Source organism: Sander vitreus, chromosome 20 (genome assembly GCF_031162955.1).
Source record: "Sander vitreus isolate 19-12246 chromosome 20, sanVit1, whole genome shotgun sequence".
Taxonomy (NCBI): Eukaryota; Metazoa; Chordata; class Actinopteri; order Perciformes; family Percidae; genus Sander; species Sander vitreus.
In genome coordinates, this window is record NC_135874.1 from 9,185,539 (window position 1) to 9,202,266 (window position 16,728).

Below are 16,728 nucleotides of genomic sequence, written 5' to 3' on the forward strand. Positions count from 1 at the left end.
AATACAATTGTGATTTTAGGCACGTTGTCTCTAATCAATCAAATAGAATTTGGAGATTAAATGCATAATTAAAGGATTTTTGTCATATGGAATCCAAGCAAAATACAACAATGTGTCCGGTATTTATGCTTTAATAGTTTAATAATTCTTACTTCAGAGAGGTTTCTTGTATTGACTGTAAAGCCACTGAAATAAGTAAATGAAGAGAAGAAGATAAATGACAGATGGGAGAGTAAAATTGTTCAAAAGGGAAGACAAGAAAAGATTAAAAAAACAAAAAACAAAAAAAACAATAAAAGGAAGACAAAGGGGATGAAGACAGAGAGACGAAATATAATGGGACAGAGGCACATAGCAAAAAAAACAAGACCAAATCACAGCAGGAAGAGAGGAAGCAGAGAGCACAAAATAAGATGAGGGGTAAAAAAAAGAAAGAAATAACAGTGGATGAAAGGAAATCCTTGTTGCCTCAGTTCAGAGCAGCACTGCGTATAACTGACTAGGCTTTAGCCCTCACAAAAAGCACAACAGATAGCAGAGATAAGATGGGGCGGGGTGGGGAATGAGGACAATTTCCCAAGAAGATTACATTCATTCCTTTACATCACTCCAAAACCCAGTTACCATGAAGCACAAGCAACTGCTGATTGCTATCAAAGAACAGAGCAGGTATGACATTAAATGAGATTTAAAGAGTGGCAAAATCCATTGCCTCAAGATCGTCACTCATTATTAGTAAAAGAATGATCTATTCAAAAGAAGTGTAAAAGTTTGAAACCGGGGAATGAAGAATATTACTATCTTTGAGAAATGGCTTGATCCTGAGAAGTCTATTTTCCTATGTTAGATATGATAGAATGCTTGGTTACACTTTATTTGAAGGTATCTACATAAGAGTGACATGACACGGTCATAAACATTATAAACAAGTCATGAACGTTTATGACATAACAATTATTTTAGTCGTTAGTGGAAACGACAAAATATTTTATCAGATGTGTCTGGCGAAGGCATTTTTGGGGCTTAAACAACGCAAAAAAGTGAAACCACCCTCCAGAGTGGAAATCTTAAAAACGCTCCACTGTCGCGTTCCCGTCTAAAGGGTAAAAATGCACTGTGCAAGTGTGTGTGAGTGCGTGTGCGTGCCATGTGTGTCTGTGTGTGTCTGTGTGTGCATTGTTTGGAGAAATAACTCCACCTCCTTGTCTGTCCAGACAAAATTATCAGCTTTTGTTGTTCGCTTCGCGCTACTAGGGAGAGGAGAGGGACAGAGGAGGAGGAGAGGGAGACAAGTAGAAGGAAGGTTCTACGCATGCACGCGGACGTGGTGGATCGCATTTCACACACTTTTGCGTCACCATATGCACGCAGATTCCCCCCCATAACGCTCGTCTAAACGCGGAATAAAAAGTGAGAACGCAATGCCACTTTTGCGTTTTCTCTTCAGATCGTTTCCGTCTAAACATAGCCTAAGTGTCATTCGTTTTTTTTCATGACAAGTTATGGTTATAGTTAGGGTTCGAGTTTTGTGGGTAGAGTGACATGTCACTCTTATGTAGATACCTTCAAGTAAAGTGTTACAGAATGCTTTAAGTGCCCTGATTCTAATTAAGAAAACAGGGGAAACACACTATCCTATTTTCTACTCTACTACAACAGTAGCTATTGCAGTAGTTTACATTGCACAGGGGACATTTTAAACACTAAAGAAAGTAACAACTAGAAGATCAGCTCATTAGTTCATAGATCCCTCAATATTCTCATGCACTAAAGGTGAACTGTGTCCTGAGCTGAAACGACGAGTTAATGTATATTGTACCTTTGGAAGTAGAGCACCAACATTAGAGAATTGCAAATGTATCTTTACATTATTATGGCTGTGTTTATAAGTACCCATTAATTGAGATCTCCAGTGGAAATTCTCCATTTCGTTGGTTTAACCCTCCTGTTATCCTTGTCAAATCAATGTTTAAGGTCTCTAAAAAAAAGTGCTTGTCATCATTTTTGGTTCATACTGAATGACTTTTCCTTATTTAATGGGGACAACTAGGGAAATGTGGTAATGTCCTGTACGTATTTTGTACACATGGGTGTTCCTTGGGTTCAAATTTGACCCCAGGCTGTTTTAGCAGTCTAAAACATATAGGAAATATGAACATTTTACACACATTTGTTTAGGTTGATTTGGCTGATATTGAGGTCACTATCACTTGCAATTTTTAAAATCTATAATCATTTTAGGATCCTAACCTGCCATAACCATACCTGTAGTTGTGCGAGAACCTCTGATATGTCCCACACCATGAGGGAGGAAAAATATGGTTCCTGCCAGGACAATGATACTCCACACAATACAGGGAAGGGACAAACATAACAGTTTGTACTGCAGCCTTCTAAACCATTTCTCTTGGTGCTCCGTGGGCTCTTGCTTTATTCTCTTTATTGAAAATGACCTCTAAGCAAAGTTTTTTTTTTTTTGCCAGTGAGGTTTTGTCACAGCTGTTTGACAGGGAAAGTGACATAGAGCAGAATGCGTGGGAGACTGAGGAATGTTGAGGAGGAGAATAAGACTATTAGGGGTTGATCCTCCTGTTGTCTCTCAACCATCAGCAGATTATGTTCTCTCTTAGCCTCCAGTGAACAAGTTACCTTCTGAAAAATGGGAAGTTATCATGGTCCCTCTCCCTACTTGAACTGTATTGGGACAGTTGGAAAGACTTGGATGGGACCCACTAACAAGCCTACATTGGGTTGCTCATTTTGGCAGGAGTATCCAAATCCAAAGTTGAAGCAACAGCAAAGGCGATATAAGACATTCCATGTTTCCAACTGTGTCATACACTTTGTGACAAACTCGCAAAGATACACAATATATGGGACAAGTGGGTCCAGCAAATACCCTCTCATTACAATCCAGGCCCCCATGTTACTGTAGATGAATGCCTGGTTGTATTTTGTTGGCGCTATCTCTTCAGACAATACATACAGACAAATACGCTATCAAAATACGGGCAGCATGCACAGTCCAGCTATGCCGGGAGTATGCAGGTGTAAACATATGAACTGAAATAAAAATAAACCAAAAATACACAGTTGGACTAATGCTGTGTCAGAGTTAATTCTAGTAGTTTCCGATGATTTGATCTGTTTTTCCTGACCTGCACAGCTAAATGTTGCCATAATTTCCATAATAAAAATAAATAAATGAACTGAATGCTTTCTACAGCAATTATACATTATCACAGAGCTGGGTTTTTTTTCCCACACAGCTCCCAGTTGCATGCTTTCAGGAGGAAAGCAATAATTGTTTCATGCAGGACGGGTATAGGATTGAAACAATTAGGGTTGCATCGATCCAACCTTTTCAGTCGCGATTCCAATACCGATGCCTGGGATTTGTGTATCTGTCGATACCCGATACCGATCCCATACCATTGTTGAATTAATAATGCACTGTATACCTTCTACCTTCTACCTTCCTTCCACCATGTGGAAGAGGCTAAAGGCACCACACTTTGCTAACTAAACATTACTTTCCTAAAGACAAAATAACATAGATGTAATGTATTGAATTCTTATTTATTTGTTATATAAAAAACAATTGTGCATTCAAATCGAAAATAGTAATCAATAGTAACAGAATGTAATCAAACTTCTTAAACTACATTTTAATAAATAAAATGTAGCAGTAGAAACAAACTAGTGTACTGGTCAAACATACAATAGTAACCAAACAGTTACCAAACATTCTAAACATGTAAAAAAAAAAATCTTAAATTCTTATTATTTTTTTTTTTTTTTAAACTGGATCAGCCCGTGGATTGGTTAATTTTTCAGATCCCTGATCCAGCTGTTTTGCCAATATCGGGGCCGATACCCGATCTTAATATCGGATCGGTGCACCCCTAGAAACAATGACTCGGCAACATGGCCACTTACCCTGAGAATCTCTCGGCAGATGTAAGCGGTCCACTCCTCTTTCAGAGAGTTGCCTTTGGTGTTCTTGATCAAGTCCGTCACTGAGCCGGCTCCACAGAACTCCATGACCAGCTGAACACATACAAGGTTGGTTATTGATTGACTGTTCTGCAAAAGGAAGCAATTTGGTCTAGGATCTGTTATAAACAAGGCAGTAATTCCAATTAAGCAACCTACTGAGATTACCAGAAAGCTAGTAAATCTTCTAAGTGGTTAATTTACCGTATGTATGCACAGTGAATTGTGGGAATCTTTTTCTCATTTTTGAAATACAACAACCGATACTACAGTATATGCCAATATCACAGCAGAGGTAGTATTGGCGTGAATGTTGGCAAATATGCACAAAAAACTAAATACATCTATATTTTATTTGCAGCACTATTTGTGTGTTTATAGTTGTAGTTTTAGCTTTTAAATTTTTATTATTTTTATGATTTTTTTATTTATCTGGCCATTCAAGTAATTGATTAATTGTTTGGTCTATAAAACATGCCTGTAAATGGAAATGTTTCAAGAGGTCAAGGGAAAGTCATTAAATGTCTTGTTTATCGAGGCAGTACAAAACCAAAAAAATATTAATTTTACAGTAATGCAACACAAGGAAAAGCAGCCACTTCTCCCATTTGAGTAGCTGGAACTGTCAAATCTTTGTGGCCTTCTTGCATGAAAAAAATGACGATTAAGCATTTGTCAAATGAGTTGCCTATACATTTTCTGTCCCTCTACTAATCAATTAATTGTTGCAGCTCTATTAAAAAGTAAACTTAATTGTTCCAATGTAAAATATCTTAACTGAGATCAGTGATATCTTTAACACAAAAATAATCTGATATATCATTATTGGATTTATATTATTCCCAAGTATTGCCGTTATCGGGCTCATAAATCCAGTATCGGTCAGGCTTGTGTGCTGACAATGTATTGACTTTTATAGACTGCTACTGATGCATGTGCACAAAATAAAAAGTTCTTTCTTCAATATGATGCACGTTATAAAGAAAATACACAGTACCCATAATCACATTACCGTAATAGCATTACTAATACAGAGAGCAATACACATGAACAGACAGCCATGTTACAGACTCTCTTTCACTGCACAGAGAGCAGAGAGCACAGAGACGACTGCAATAACTGACTCTACGGGGTCACCACCAGATCACATGAATGAATCAAGTCCATCTCTTGACCCAAACACAATGTGTCCATTCTATCCACCCCTCTCCTCTCTACATCCTTAGTTGCCTCATGTCTTCATGACTCCTCTCCTATTCTATTGGGTTATCTTTCAAGTTGATTTGATTCTAGGATGTACAATATTTATATACTTTTTTGATGAGTTTTAATCTCCTGGCTCCTCATGAACCATGATCAGAGGAGAATACTCAATCATCTCCCAGCTGAAAAAGGAGAGTAAGTACAAGAATAAACTATAACATTAAATGTTGTGATAACTTGTATTAAGGTTAAAGTTAGAAAAGTGATAACATTCCCCCTAATTTCATTCTCCTCTCCTCTCACATCCGAGGAGATTTTGCGGGAACATTTTTTAGCTGGTCAGTTCTGGCCCTGCTTCAAGCTCCTCTCATCATCATTCTGGATTACAGGCCGAGAGGAAGTTGGCAAGTAAGCTCCTCCAGGCTGTGCATGCATACTTAGACACGCAAAGAAACACATTGATATATGCATAAACATAATGCATGCAAATATACAGCTCAAGCACACACACACACACACACACACACACACACATCACACTGCATCACACATGTGTGTGTGTGTTTGTGTGTCCTCCCATTGTTGTGTGATGAATGCTACAGGATCAGAGAAGAGAGAGCTCCCTTAGATCGTGTTAACACATGATTTATTGCAACAGCCAGCCAGCCACACAATTATTCAGATCCTTTATATATTTCTCACACACACACACACACACACACACACGTTAAGAATATATACATATTCCAATGCACACTAACCCACAGTCACTGCCTGCATGAACAAACTACACACTTACTTCTTTCACATAAATCTAACAGTGAAAAATGGAAAGTCCCTTCTCTCTGTGGCTCTCTGCGAGACTACAGCCGTCTTCTCTTCACTCCGTTTTATACACACAAATGCATAGAGTTGCAAAAATGCACAATAATGGCGTACCCATAGCTGGTCATCTATGCCAGGGGGGTTTTTCTTGACGAAAGCTCCATAGTAGGTGGCGATGTTCCGATGGTGACTGTACTTCTTCAGCATGTTAATTTCCGCTTTAATCTCCTCTTCCTCATCCTGGCACACAGAAGAAGAGAAATATCAACAGGCATTTAACCAGGACCTCGATTTGTGACCCCTCCCACAATTGACAAGATGGTGATAGAGCAAAGGAAATTAAGTTGTTAATGGATTTGCATTTAGAATCCATTTACATTCTGAAAAAGTTGTTGTTGCAAAGTCCACAGCTGGGCTCTAAATTATCCACAACAGCATTACTTTTTAATTACTTTCATTTTAGGGGGTTGCTGCCACGTAGCCAAAAGCAGTTGCTGCAGTGGCAGTTGGTTACTTAAAAATGTAATTCCTCATTTGTTATGCACAGAAAATGATGCCTTAATTACTTCAATTTAGTGTTCGTTAGCCGTGAAAACAAAAACACTTGTTTTAATAAGCTGATTCTGTACAGTAGCGGCTCATTAAGTTAGCAATTTTGTGTTTGCCCGTCATTTAATTTTCAATCACCAATTAATACAGTAATTTCTTTTTATTGTATTTAAGCAGATTTATTTACACACACACAGTCATTCATACACCATTGAATTTATTTGTTTATTCATTGTTCACACAGTACTTCTGTTTCTTTGGTTATTTGCTCATTCATTCATTCATTCATCCCATCAAACACCTGCATAATGTTTACAGTATTTCCTTATTCAATCATTCATGCTCCCATTCATTCATCAGTTCTTTTGTTGCTTCATTCCTGCAGTCCTTCATTGTTTTGCTGGCAGGGACACGTAGGGTGAGAGGATCCCTAAATAGAACTGAGATTCCCTCATGCTTAACAGACACGCCTGAGACCACACTGCTGTCCTAATGCATCCAGCTAATATTACCATGGCAATAGGCCTGTCCTCATTTCCTCTCCGCCACATCACGTGCACACACACGGCAGCACTGACTCATCACTCATGATTAGATGACATGGTCGACGGTGGTATAATCACTTGAGATGATTTGCTGTGCGTGTGTGCAAATGTAGCGAGTGCATGCGTGTAGGTGTGTGTCTCTTACCCCTGTGACATCCATGACCTTAATGGCTGCCAGCTGCCCTGTCTTAACATGGCGACCCTGGTGAAAGAGGGAGAGGAGAGGGACAGTCAGAGACAAAAAAATAAATAAAAAATGGAGCAAAGAGGAAGGCAAGGAAGAAGAAAGTAGAGAGGTACAATGTCAATTAAACAGTTTTATCAAGACAATGCAGTACATTTATATATATATATATATATATATATATATATATATATATATATATATATATATATATACACACACACACACACACACACACACATACATACATACATATATATACACACACTTAAACTGCTATTTTTCCCAAACTGATTGCCAGGTCTTTAAATACAAGAACTAACAACCGACATCAACTAAGTTACTAAAATGTTCTGATACTGCCAAAACCCCTTGATTTCAAATCAAGTATTTCTCTAAAACATCCAATATTCATGGCTGGATATTGAAAACAGCAATCAAAGTTAAGTAAAAAAAAGAAAACTCAAGTAATCTGCTTCTTTAGGACAACATGAGCAAAGGCCTCCACAACTCTCATCAGATTTTGATTCAAATATTGCTAAATCCTGATTGGTTAATAGAACTTTGTGACCGTCACAATCACTTTTTTCCATCTTTTCTAACTTTATGAAAGGTTTATTTACATTTTTTAGGGTTGACTCCGATGCAGTATTGTTTGTTAGCAGGAAATATGTTCAGCTACCAAAAGTTGAGGACAAATCTCTCTATCATAAGTCAAACTTTTCAATTATCTGGATAAACCTTATGTGGTTAAAAAAATAATGGTTTGTTGACAGCAGAGAGCAACAGAAAATATGGTGTCCCAGACCAGATTCAAGGAAGTGACAGCACTTGAAATTAGACTGCATGTTCGACATGATAGCCCAATATGTGACTGTGATTTGACCTGTAGCTGCAGCATCAGTCCAAGCCAGTGTAACAGTGAGAATCAGACATTGTAGTCAAAAACACAGTTGACAGTGTGTCAGATATACAAGATGAAGAAACGACCAGACAAAGACACATACCAGTCCACCAACTTGTATCGAGGCTAGGAAGATGCCTGGGGGAGCTACAGTAGGAGGCGAGAAACTGGGAGATTGGAAGCTGAGGGGCGAATGGAAGACCCAATTGGTTGGTTTGCAACAGAGCATCTGTTCCTGTGATTAGCTAATGAAGCTAACTGGGATAGAGATGCTAAAACCACTGACGGCTATTACTTCCACCTGTCTGGAATCAACTGATTAGCATGTTAGTAGTTACCGTCTGAGGAGAACGGCTTAGCAGCAGCAGCACAAACAAATACGCACACACATAGTCAAGGACACACACACACAGACACACACAGACACACACAACAAGGGCAGGACTGTTTTCTTGATGGAATTGTTACAGTATAAAGCAGATGGCATTAAGGGTCTGGCTCTAAAACACCTCCTGAGGGCTTTAATCAAAGGCCATTCTGCAGCCAAAACAAAAGCTAGGAATGTGACAATAAGAACAGAAGTATTGTCGCAGAAAGGTTGGTGGTTTTATTGCTTTGCAGTTCATTTGCAGGTGTAATTTTACAGTCACAGGACAGTCTCTGCACCCTGCCACTGGTCATTTGTCATTATCACCACTTAACGTTCTGTTTTTATGTTGTTTTGACGGATCAATTGTAGCCACAGGCTCACCAAAACTCACTTTACTTGATGAATAGCTTGTGAGTCGGAGGTTATTCAATATATACAGTTATTAACAGCAAAATAATGTAGGCAGCTCGATACATTACTTGTTCCTTTACACTCTCACAAAGTAGCAAAACTGGTCAGTGGTCAACATAATGATATGATCATATCTCTACTAGCGATAAAAACAGGGTGCTTTTGCTCATTAGGTCCCCTGGTGTTTAGACTGGGGTCGAATTTCAAATTAAAAGACAAGAAAAAAAACAATATTACAGGTACATTTACTTATCGCTTTGCAAACTGCTTCACTTGCATACTATGCTTCAAAAGTCACCACAATTTGTTTTAATTCAAGGAAAAACTCCTGTTGGCAGAGCAGCAAGTAAAGAGAAAACGCTACACTCGTATATTTTGTGGGTTCCCACAAGATGACTGAGGTCCCACAACATCTGCTGAGGTCCCTGAATGAGGGGAATTTAAAGCCATGAGTTAAATTTCTCATTTAAAAGCTCATCTTGAATTAATAAAAAAAACTTTCAGATTTATTGCCAAATGAAAGTTAGGGATTTAATATGATAATTCATTGTGTCACAATCCAGTACTGCACAATGCAAATTAAGCTCTTTTCACACACACACACACACACACACACACACACACACACACACACACACACAGACACACACACACACACACACACACACACACACACACAGAGTGAGTAAAAGAGCTGGAAAGATTGAACAGGGATTTCTCATTAGGATCAGACTGCCCCAATTCTACAAGCACAAGGACTGGCTTTGTTGGAGACCAACAAAGGAATTACAGCCACTTACAAATCAGAAAATCACACACACACACTTACAGACAGACAGACAGACAGACAGACAGACACAAAAAAAATACAAAAAGATCTCTCTTTTTCTCCACTACTCGCACAGACAGAAGAACTCATGCAAACACCCCCCCACACACACACACACACACACACACACACACACACACACCTCTCCTTCCTTCTTAGAGTAGTAATGTCATCCAGCCTTATTAAATGACCAAGTGTGAAAGGAGCAACAGAAAGGAATTAGCACTGTCTGTTCATCTTCATCTCTCGCTCTGTCTTTGTCCCCACTCTGTTCATTTATTTGCAAATTCAACTAAGGGGGTGGGGGTGGGTCTTTGGTTATATGAATCTGAAGTTAAAATAGTATTTCCAAAACAGTTAATAGGATAATGTGTGTAACAATGATATCAAAACAAGTCGGGAGGACAAATGATAAAATGATTAGTGCTGAAACTACATAATTAACAGTCATTTGTCAAGCTAAAATGCCAACTATTTGCTGATTTCAGCATCTCTAATGTGAGGATTTGCTTGTTTTATATCAAGTTTTATATCATTACAAATTGAATTAATTTGGGTTTTGGACAGCTGGTTGCACAAAACAAGCAATTTGAAGACATTGTCTATAGCTCTGGGAACTTGTGAGGGGCATATTACACTGCTGTCCAACATTTTACACAAAGCAATCAATTTAATGTAATAGTTTGACATTTTGGTTAATATACTTACTTGCTTTCTTGCTTAGAGTTTGATGAGAAGAACAATGCCACTCTCATGTCTGTGTGTTAAAGGACAATTCCGGCGCAAAATGAACCTAGGGGTTAATAACACATAGGTACCGAGTCGACCGTTCCCTGGGATATGTTTTCATGCTAATCGAATGGGACCAGTTTTAGTGCAAACCGCTAATTAGCTTGTAACGCTAGTAGTCGGGGCACTAGTAAAGTCAAAAGAAGTCGCTATTTTATACCACTAACATGGCTCAAAATACCACCATACTTCCACGGTAGCATAATGAGGGTCCCTACATGTAAACCGAAGCATTGAGAAATTTGTAAGTGTACAGACAGTTTATTAAAAAGATAGTTTATAAAGACAGTATTGGTCGCGTATACAGGCACAGTCATTGTCTTTCTAAACTATCTTTTTAATAAACTGTCTGTACAGTGCAGTGCAGCTTTTAAAACCAGGAAAAGACAACACTTACCATATTACAATTTTACGATATCCAAAATCTAAGAAGATATCTGGTCTCATATTACGATATCAATATAATATCAATATATTGCCCAGCCCTATTAGCTAGCTAGCAATTTCCCCTTGCTTCAGGTTTTTATGCTATGCTAAGCTAACTGCCTCATGACTCCGGCTCTACACTTAATGCACAGACATAAGAGTGATGTCAACTTCTCATCATAAAATGTTTGCTGCAGCCCTGTGAATGACGAAAAATGGAAAAAGAGAAGATGTCACACATTATTAAAATCATTTTGTCATCTTCCTTCTCTCTCTTTCTTTCCTAAAGATGGCCCACTCTCTCCCTGATCCGTCCCATTCAGATTGAGGAGCTTTGAGCCTCACAGGCCTGTTCATCCCTTCCTCCACTCGTTTGTTACTGCTTTGCCTCTCTGACCTAGATTCTCTCTCTCTCTCTCTCTCTCTCTCTCTCTCTCTCTCTCTCTCCCTCTCTCTCTCTCTCTCTCTCTCTCTCTCTCTCTCTCTCTCTCTCTCTCTCTCTCTCTCTCTCTCTCTCTCTCTCTCTCTCTCTCTCTCTCTCTCTCTCTCTCTCTCTCTCTCTCTCTCTCTCTCTCTCTCTCTCTCTCTCTCTCTCTCTCTCTCTCTCTCTCTCTCTCTCTCTCTCTCTCTCTTTTCTGTCTTCTCCACTCTTGTGCCTCACAGCTCAGACCAGCAGCCTGTGAAGAGCGGGTCCTACATGAACATAACTGAGCTGAACGCTAATGCCAACGAAACAGCGTTCAGCGTTTGAGCTCGACAAGCAAATATGACACAAACTGAGGACTCCCTGCAAACCTTTCATTTTGCTTCTGCTAATGCATCTAGCACCTTCTGCAAACCACAAAGCACTGACACAGAGTGTCTCCGCAAAGCAAAACATACACACATACTGAATAGAAATGCTTAACTTCAATCACAGAGACTTTTCAAATGAGGTCTAGGAAAATGTCTTCATGTGTCCAATCCACACTTATTTCCCTCTTTAATCCTGTAAAAGTATTTTGACCATATTATAGCAAAACATCACTCACACACACACAATGCTGCCAGGCCAGGTGTGTTTGAGCGATAACAGACTAAATTGACTAGGTTTGTTCCGCTTGGATGGCCGCGCTGTGATAGAGACAGCCAACTGATACCGAACTGATCTCCAATCAGCCTTCAGGCAGCCGCATCATGGAGTCATTACTTGGCGTCCTCCCTGCAGGTCAGTGTTTCCTAAACTACGGTACGGAAATGGAGTGTAGGTCTTTTTCTGATGGTTCCACCCAACAAAATATGATGTGATTTCAGAAACCAGGATCATTTACACTCATTTAGTTTAAGGCCGGCTGCACACTGCCTGCGTGGCGTGTCCGTTTTATTTCGGCTCCCATGTTAACAGGTTAGAGCTTACACACTGCCTGCGTGACACGCACGTCTCATGCACGGCTCGAGCCGCGCCGAAAACGTGTGCATGCTAGAAATAGGACCGACGCCTATTTTTCACGCGACACGCAAGCGTGTTGGAAGCGTTTCCAGGCAAAATAGAATAGGAAAAGATGTTTGTGTGTCATTTTGACACAAATACATTTCATAAATGACATTTTGATGTTTGAAAGTCTCTAGGTTTTGACATAAATGTAATTTAAAAAAAATGATAATAAATAATTATCGATTTTCAAATATTGCACCAGTCCATACAGAACTAAACATTCTGTAGCCTATTTTGCCGTCAATACTGCCGACGTTGTTTAATGTGGTATTTCATTTCATCAATGGGAAACATACATGTGTCCAGACAAGGCTAGCAGCAGCAGTGCCGCATCAGACAGGTTTCTGGTGTGCAAAGAAATAGAAAACGCCACGCAACTGACACGCAAGAAACGCCACGCTCACGCCACGCAGGCAGTGTGCAGCCGGCCTAAGAATATCTGCTCTACATGTGCATGTGTAATAGTTATTGTTTCACTCTCTTACACAATAAACTAAAAGGTAATAGACTATAGACTCCACTTTCTCTATTTATTGTGTGTGATGTTTCAAAGTCCACAGATTTTTAATAATTCAGAGGCAATAATGCTTCCATTTACTCCCAGCCTTTTGTGATGATCGGTCCAAAGGAGACGTGTCGATTACAGGCCAAAACACAGAAGGTGGATATATCTCAAACACCTGCAATTAAACTAAATAACCTTGCAATAAATACTCCTTTTTTAAGTGTCAAATTATTGTAGTATTAATTCAACTTCTGTTTTTTTTTTTCCATTAATTTGCCGTGGGCTGAAAATAATGATTATTTTTATTATCGACTAATGGAGTGATCTTTAGTAAATAAAATATCAGAAAATAATGACAAAAAGGATTTTTATCAAATTGCTTGTTTTCTCAGACTGACACCCAGAAACCCAAATATATCACATAAGGCAATTGAGAGGCTGGAACTTGGACATATTTGGCATTTTAATTTAGAAAGGACTTAGATGATTCATTCATTATCAAAAATAGTCTCTATAAAATGTCCAAAAATACTGTACAATGCTACTTGCAAGTTTCTGGAGCAAACATCTGAAAGTTGCTTGTTTGGTCAAACTACCTTCCAAAACCAGAAGGTGGTTAACTAATCAATGCATCACTTATCAAAATGGCTGGGGATGAATTTTCTGTCAAACAACTTATCATTTCACAACTAGTATGATACTGAATTAATGATATTCCTACGTTCTAGTACAGCACTCAGACTACAAGTAAATACACACTAATCGCATTTAATCAAGAACTTTTTCAGCATGTTAAAATTCCCCAATCTTGGAGCTGTTGCCTGTTGAAGAGTTATCCAGCTGTAACTCAGATAACTACTCATCATGTTGTCAATATAAGCTCATACTGTAATGAAATCTAGAGATAAGAAACAGATTCTACGTCCAATATTATGGTGCTTTTTCATCTCTCATCTCATCTGTCACCTTCCTTGTGTACCATGGCGGAGGCGTCAAACTGACGCAAAGTATGCCTATTCCAGTAATTATCATCAACACATAATTATGATTAATTGCACCTGTCAAGTAAAAGTAAAAAAACGTCAGCAAAGCACTTGGTACCGCAGAGGACTGTGTGTGTATGTGTGTGTTTTAGGATGAAGAAGATGGGGTTGTGTGTGCAATGATTGTCTTTTAAGATTTTTCTGCTGACACACACACACACACACACACACACACACACACACACCTCTCCTTCCTTCTTAGAGTAGTAATGTCACATGTGGCCACAGGCTGCAGAGTGAAGCATCTCTTCATCAATCTCAGCTTGCAGCCTCGGTAAGGCGAGACCAACTTGCTCGCCACTGCCTTAATACTACCTGCCGGTGGATATCATGACACCCAAAGCTTCTGTGTGTGCGTATTTTGCGCGCAAGTGAGAAATAAATGCTTCTACAGTGTGTGTGTATTTTGTTTGTTTGCGTGCACGTTCGTGCCCTTGCCAAATCTATTACGCAGACACCCCCCCCCTCGGACACATTTACTATGCAGGACACTTCCTGTTGTAGCCTAGCAACAGTTTTGGCTGGCCAGAGTACAGTAGGCACGACACTTAAACATACACACAAAAGTACACGGTCACACACACACACAAAGAGAGGGAGAAGACAGGGAATAAGACTATTATCCTGATGTGGGAGAATTGTTAGAAGAAGAGATTGGGTGAGGAAAGGAGGAAGGGAGGGAGAAGTGATTGAGAAATGAGGGCGGGGATGAGCAGAAGAGTAGTTCAGTGAGGGAGCTGGATTTCACAGTGCATCTGTCCTCAGTGTGTGCTCGCTGTGTGGCCAAGCTGCAAGGTCAGAGGAAACCATCCACATTTTTACTTTAAATGGCCAAGTGAATGAGCTTTCTGATTTAAAAATAGATTTAAGCCTATCCTTTACATGACGCAGGGTTTAAACACCTACACCAGTGGTTCTGCATGTTTTAGCCATAGTTTTAACCTATATTAACCTTTAAACTATGATATTTTGCCAGATAGTGGCCACCAAAGTACATAAAAAAAACAAATTTGTCTGCATCAGTTTTGTTAAATCAATTTTCAAATACTATTAATGTTGTAGTAGTGTTGTGCAACCATCCGTCTTTATATGTCCCTTGCATGCACAGGAAGATACTTCATGCTAAAGCACACACACACACACACACACACACACACACACACACACAGATCGTGTTGCCAACTCTTTGTAAAAAGGAAATGGGTCACACCATAATCCTAATCTGTGCCGTTATGGTAATCCATGCACAAACATTAGGCAAGAAGTGACTGAATGGCATCTAATCTTGCTTTCCTGGCATGGGGCCTGTCAGCATAGTAACAGTATCATTGGGCAAAAGTGGGCTATGGGATGTGATGTGCCCCTGGGCTATCAAACTATAAATCTTTCTGTCTGTCTCTCTCTGACAGACAGGTCCTAGAGCGAGAACACACACACACACACACACAGTTAGGGTTGAAGAATTTCAGACTTTCAGACAACCCTCGTATGAACACCCACTGGTTCTAGTCGGTAGGCTTACAATCCCAGCATGCTCAGCAGGTGCTGGAGTTGCGATGCAGAATTGAAGCTCCTTTCGGGTAACGAACGATACCAACAGAGTTCTGCCTGAAGGAGCCCAAAGAAATAGGAGGGCAATACTTCCAGACACACCTCATTGCAGTTGAAACACCTGCAATCATTCCGCTTTCACTCGTGCTCACGCACGCACACACACCAACACACACAGACAAGTGCGAGTGCACACGCAAGCGCACACGCTGTTGTGAAACCAGTGAGGCAGTAAATAAAAGTGACAAAAGCCTCCATTCCAATCTACTACTGCACTGCCCAGGAAATATAGAAGCACCCCGAGGCTGCTCTCACACATGAGAAAGCAAGAGAGGAGAGAGATGGATTGAGACAGGAAGAGCTTTAAAAGGCACAAAGATATAACGAGAGCTAGTGAGGATGAGGGAAACGTATACAAGCAAAGCGTTTGTGGGAGAAGGAGGTAGTAAAGAAAGGGAGGCGGAGAGGATGAAAGAAAGAAAAAAGAAAGATGAGAGGAAGAGAGATGAGAGCAATGATCTGTAGAATAGTCCAAAGGGGTTTTATTGACAGGTGAGGGTGGGGGGTTGCAGGAAGGAAATGCTGAATTTTGTGACAGGCAGCCAGCAATTGTTGATTCCACTCTGAATGACCCGCTGTTATCTGCTAAAGCCTATTGAAACAATAATCTATCAACAGTCTGAAATATAGCCGTTCATTAACCTGCTCGCTCACAGTACAACAAGCTAATTAACAAGCCAGTGGACACACAAAACAAACTAATCTGGGGTCAGAGAACACAAAGCAGTTTAAATAAGAGAAACAGAAGTCTGCAAACATACACCAACACATCCTCATACCTAAATGACAGAATAGGTTGATTGAAAATGACTCCCAAAACGACATATACGGTATGAGCGTTCTATTTACTGCTGCACAGTGGCCGTTTTAAACATGTGGCTGTAACACGTGACCACAGTGGAAATGTTAATGTGACCAGTTAAGTTTATGCAATAAAAAATACTTAGGATTAGTAAAACATTATTGATTGGCTTAAAATGAGTCATGTAAAACTGCCAAAATGAGGACATGACGTCAGGGACATTGCGTTGTTTATTTCTAAAAACGATCACGACACCGGTCAC

The 16,728-nt window shown here is 39.6% G+C and overlaps 1 protein-coding gene across 4 annotated transcripts in view; it reads right to left on the reverse strand.

The window, feature by feature from the left end:
* Window positions 1–16,728, reverse strand: part of tnika (TRAF2 and NCK interacting kinase a) — a 68,658-nt gene that overhangs the window by 28,865 nt on the left and 23,065 nt on the right. For all 4 annotated transcript variants that reach the window (XM_078276726.1, XM_078276725.1, XM_078276723.1 and 1 more), the window contains exons 3-5: window positions 7,264–7,320; window positions 6,139–6,264; window positions 3,940–4,050 (exon numbers count right to left, since the gene is read on the reverse strand). In XM_078276726.1, coding sequence (XP_078132852.1) covers window positions 3,940–4,050; window positions 6,139–6,264; window positions 7,264–7,320 — 294 coding nt within the window. The remainder of the gene's footprint in view (window positions 1–3,939; window positions 4,051–6,138; window positions 6,265–7,263; window positions 7,321–16,728) is intronic.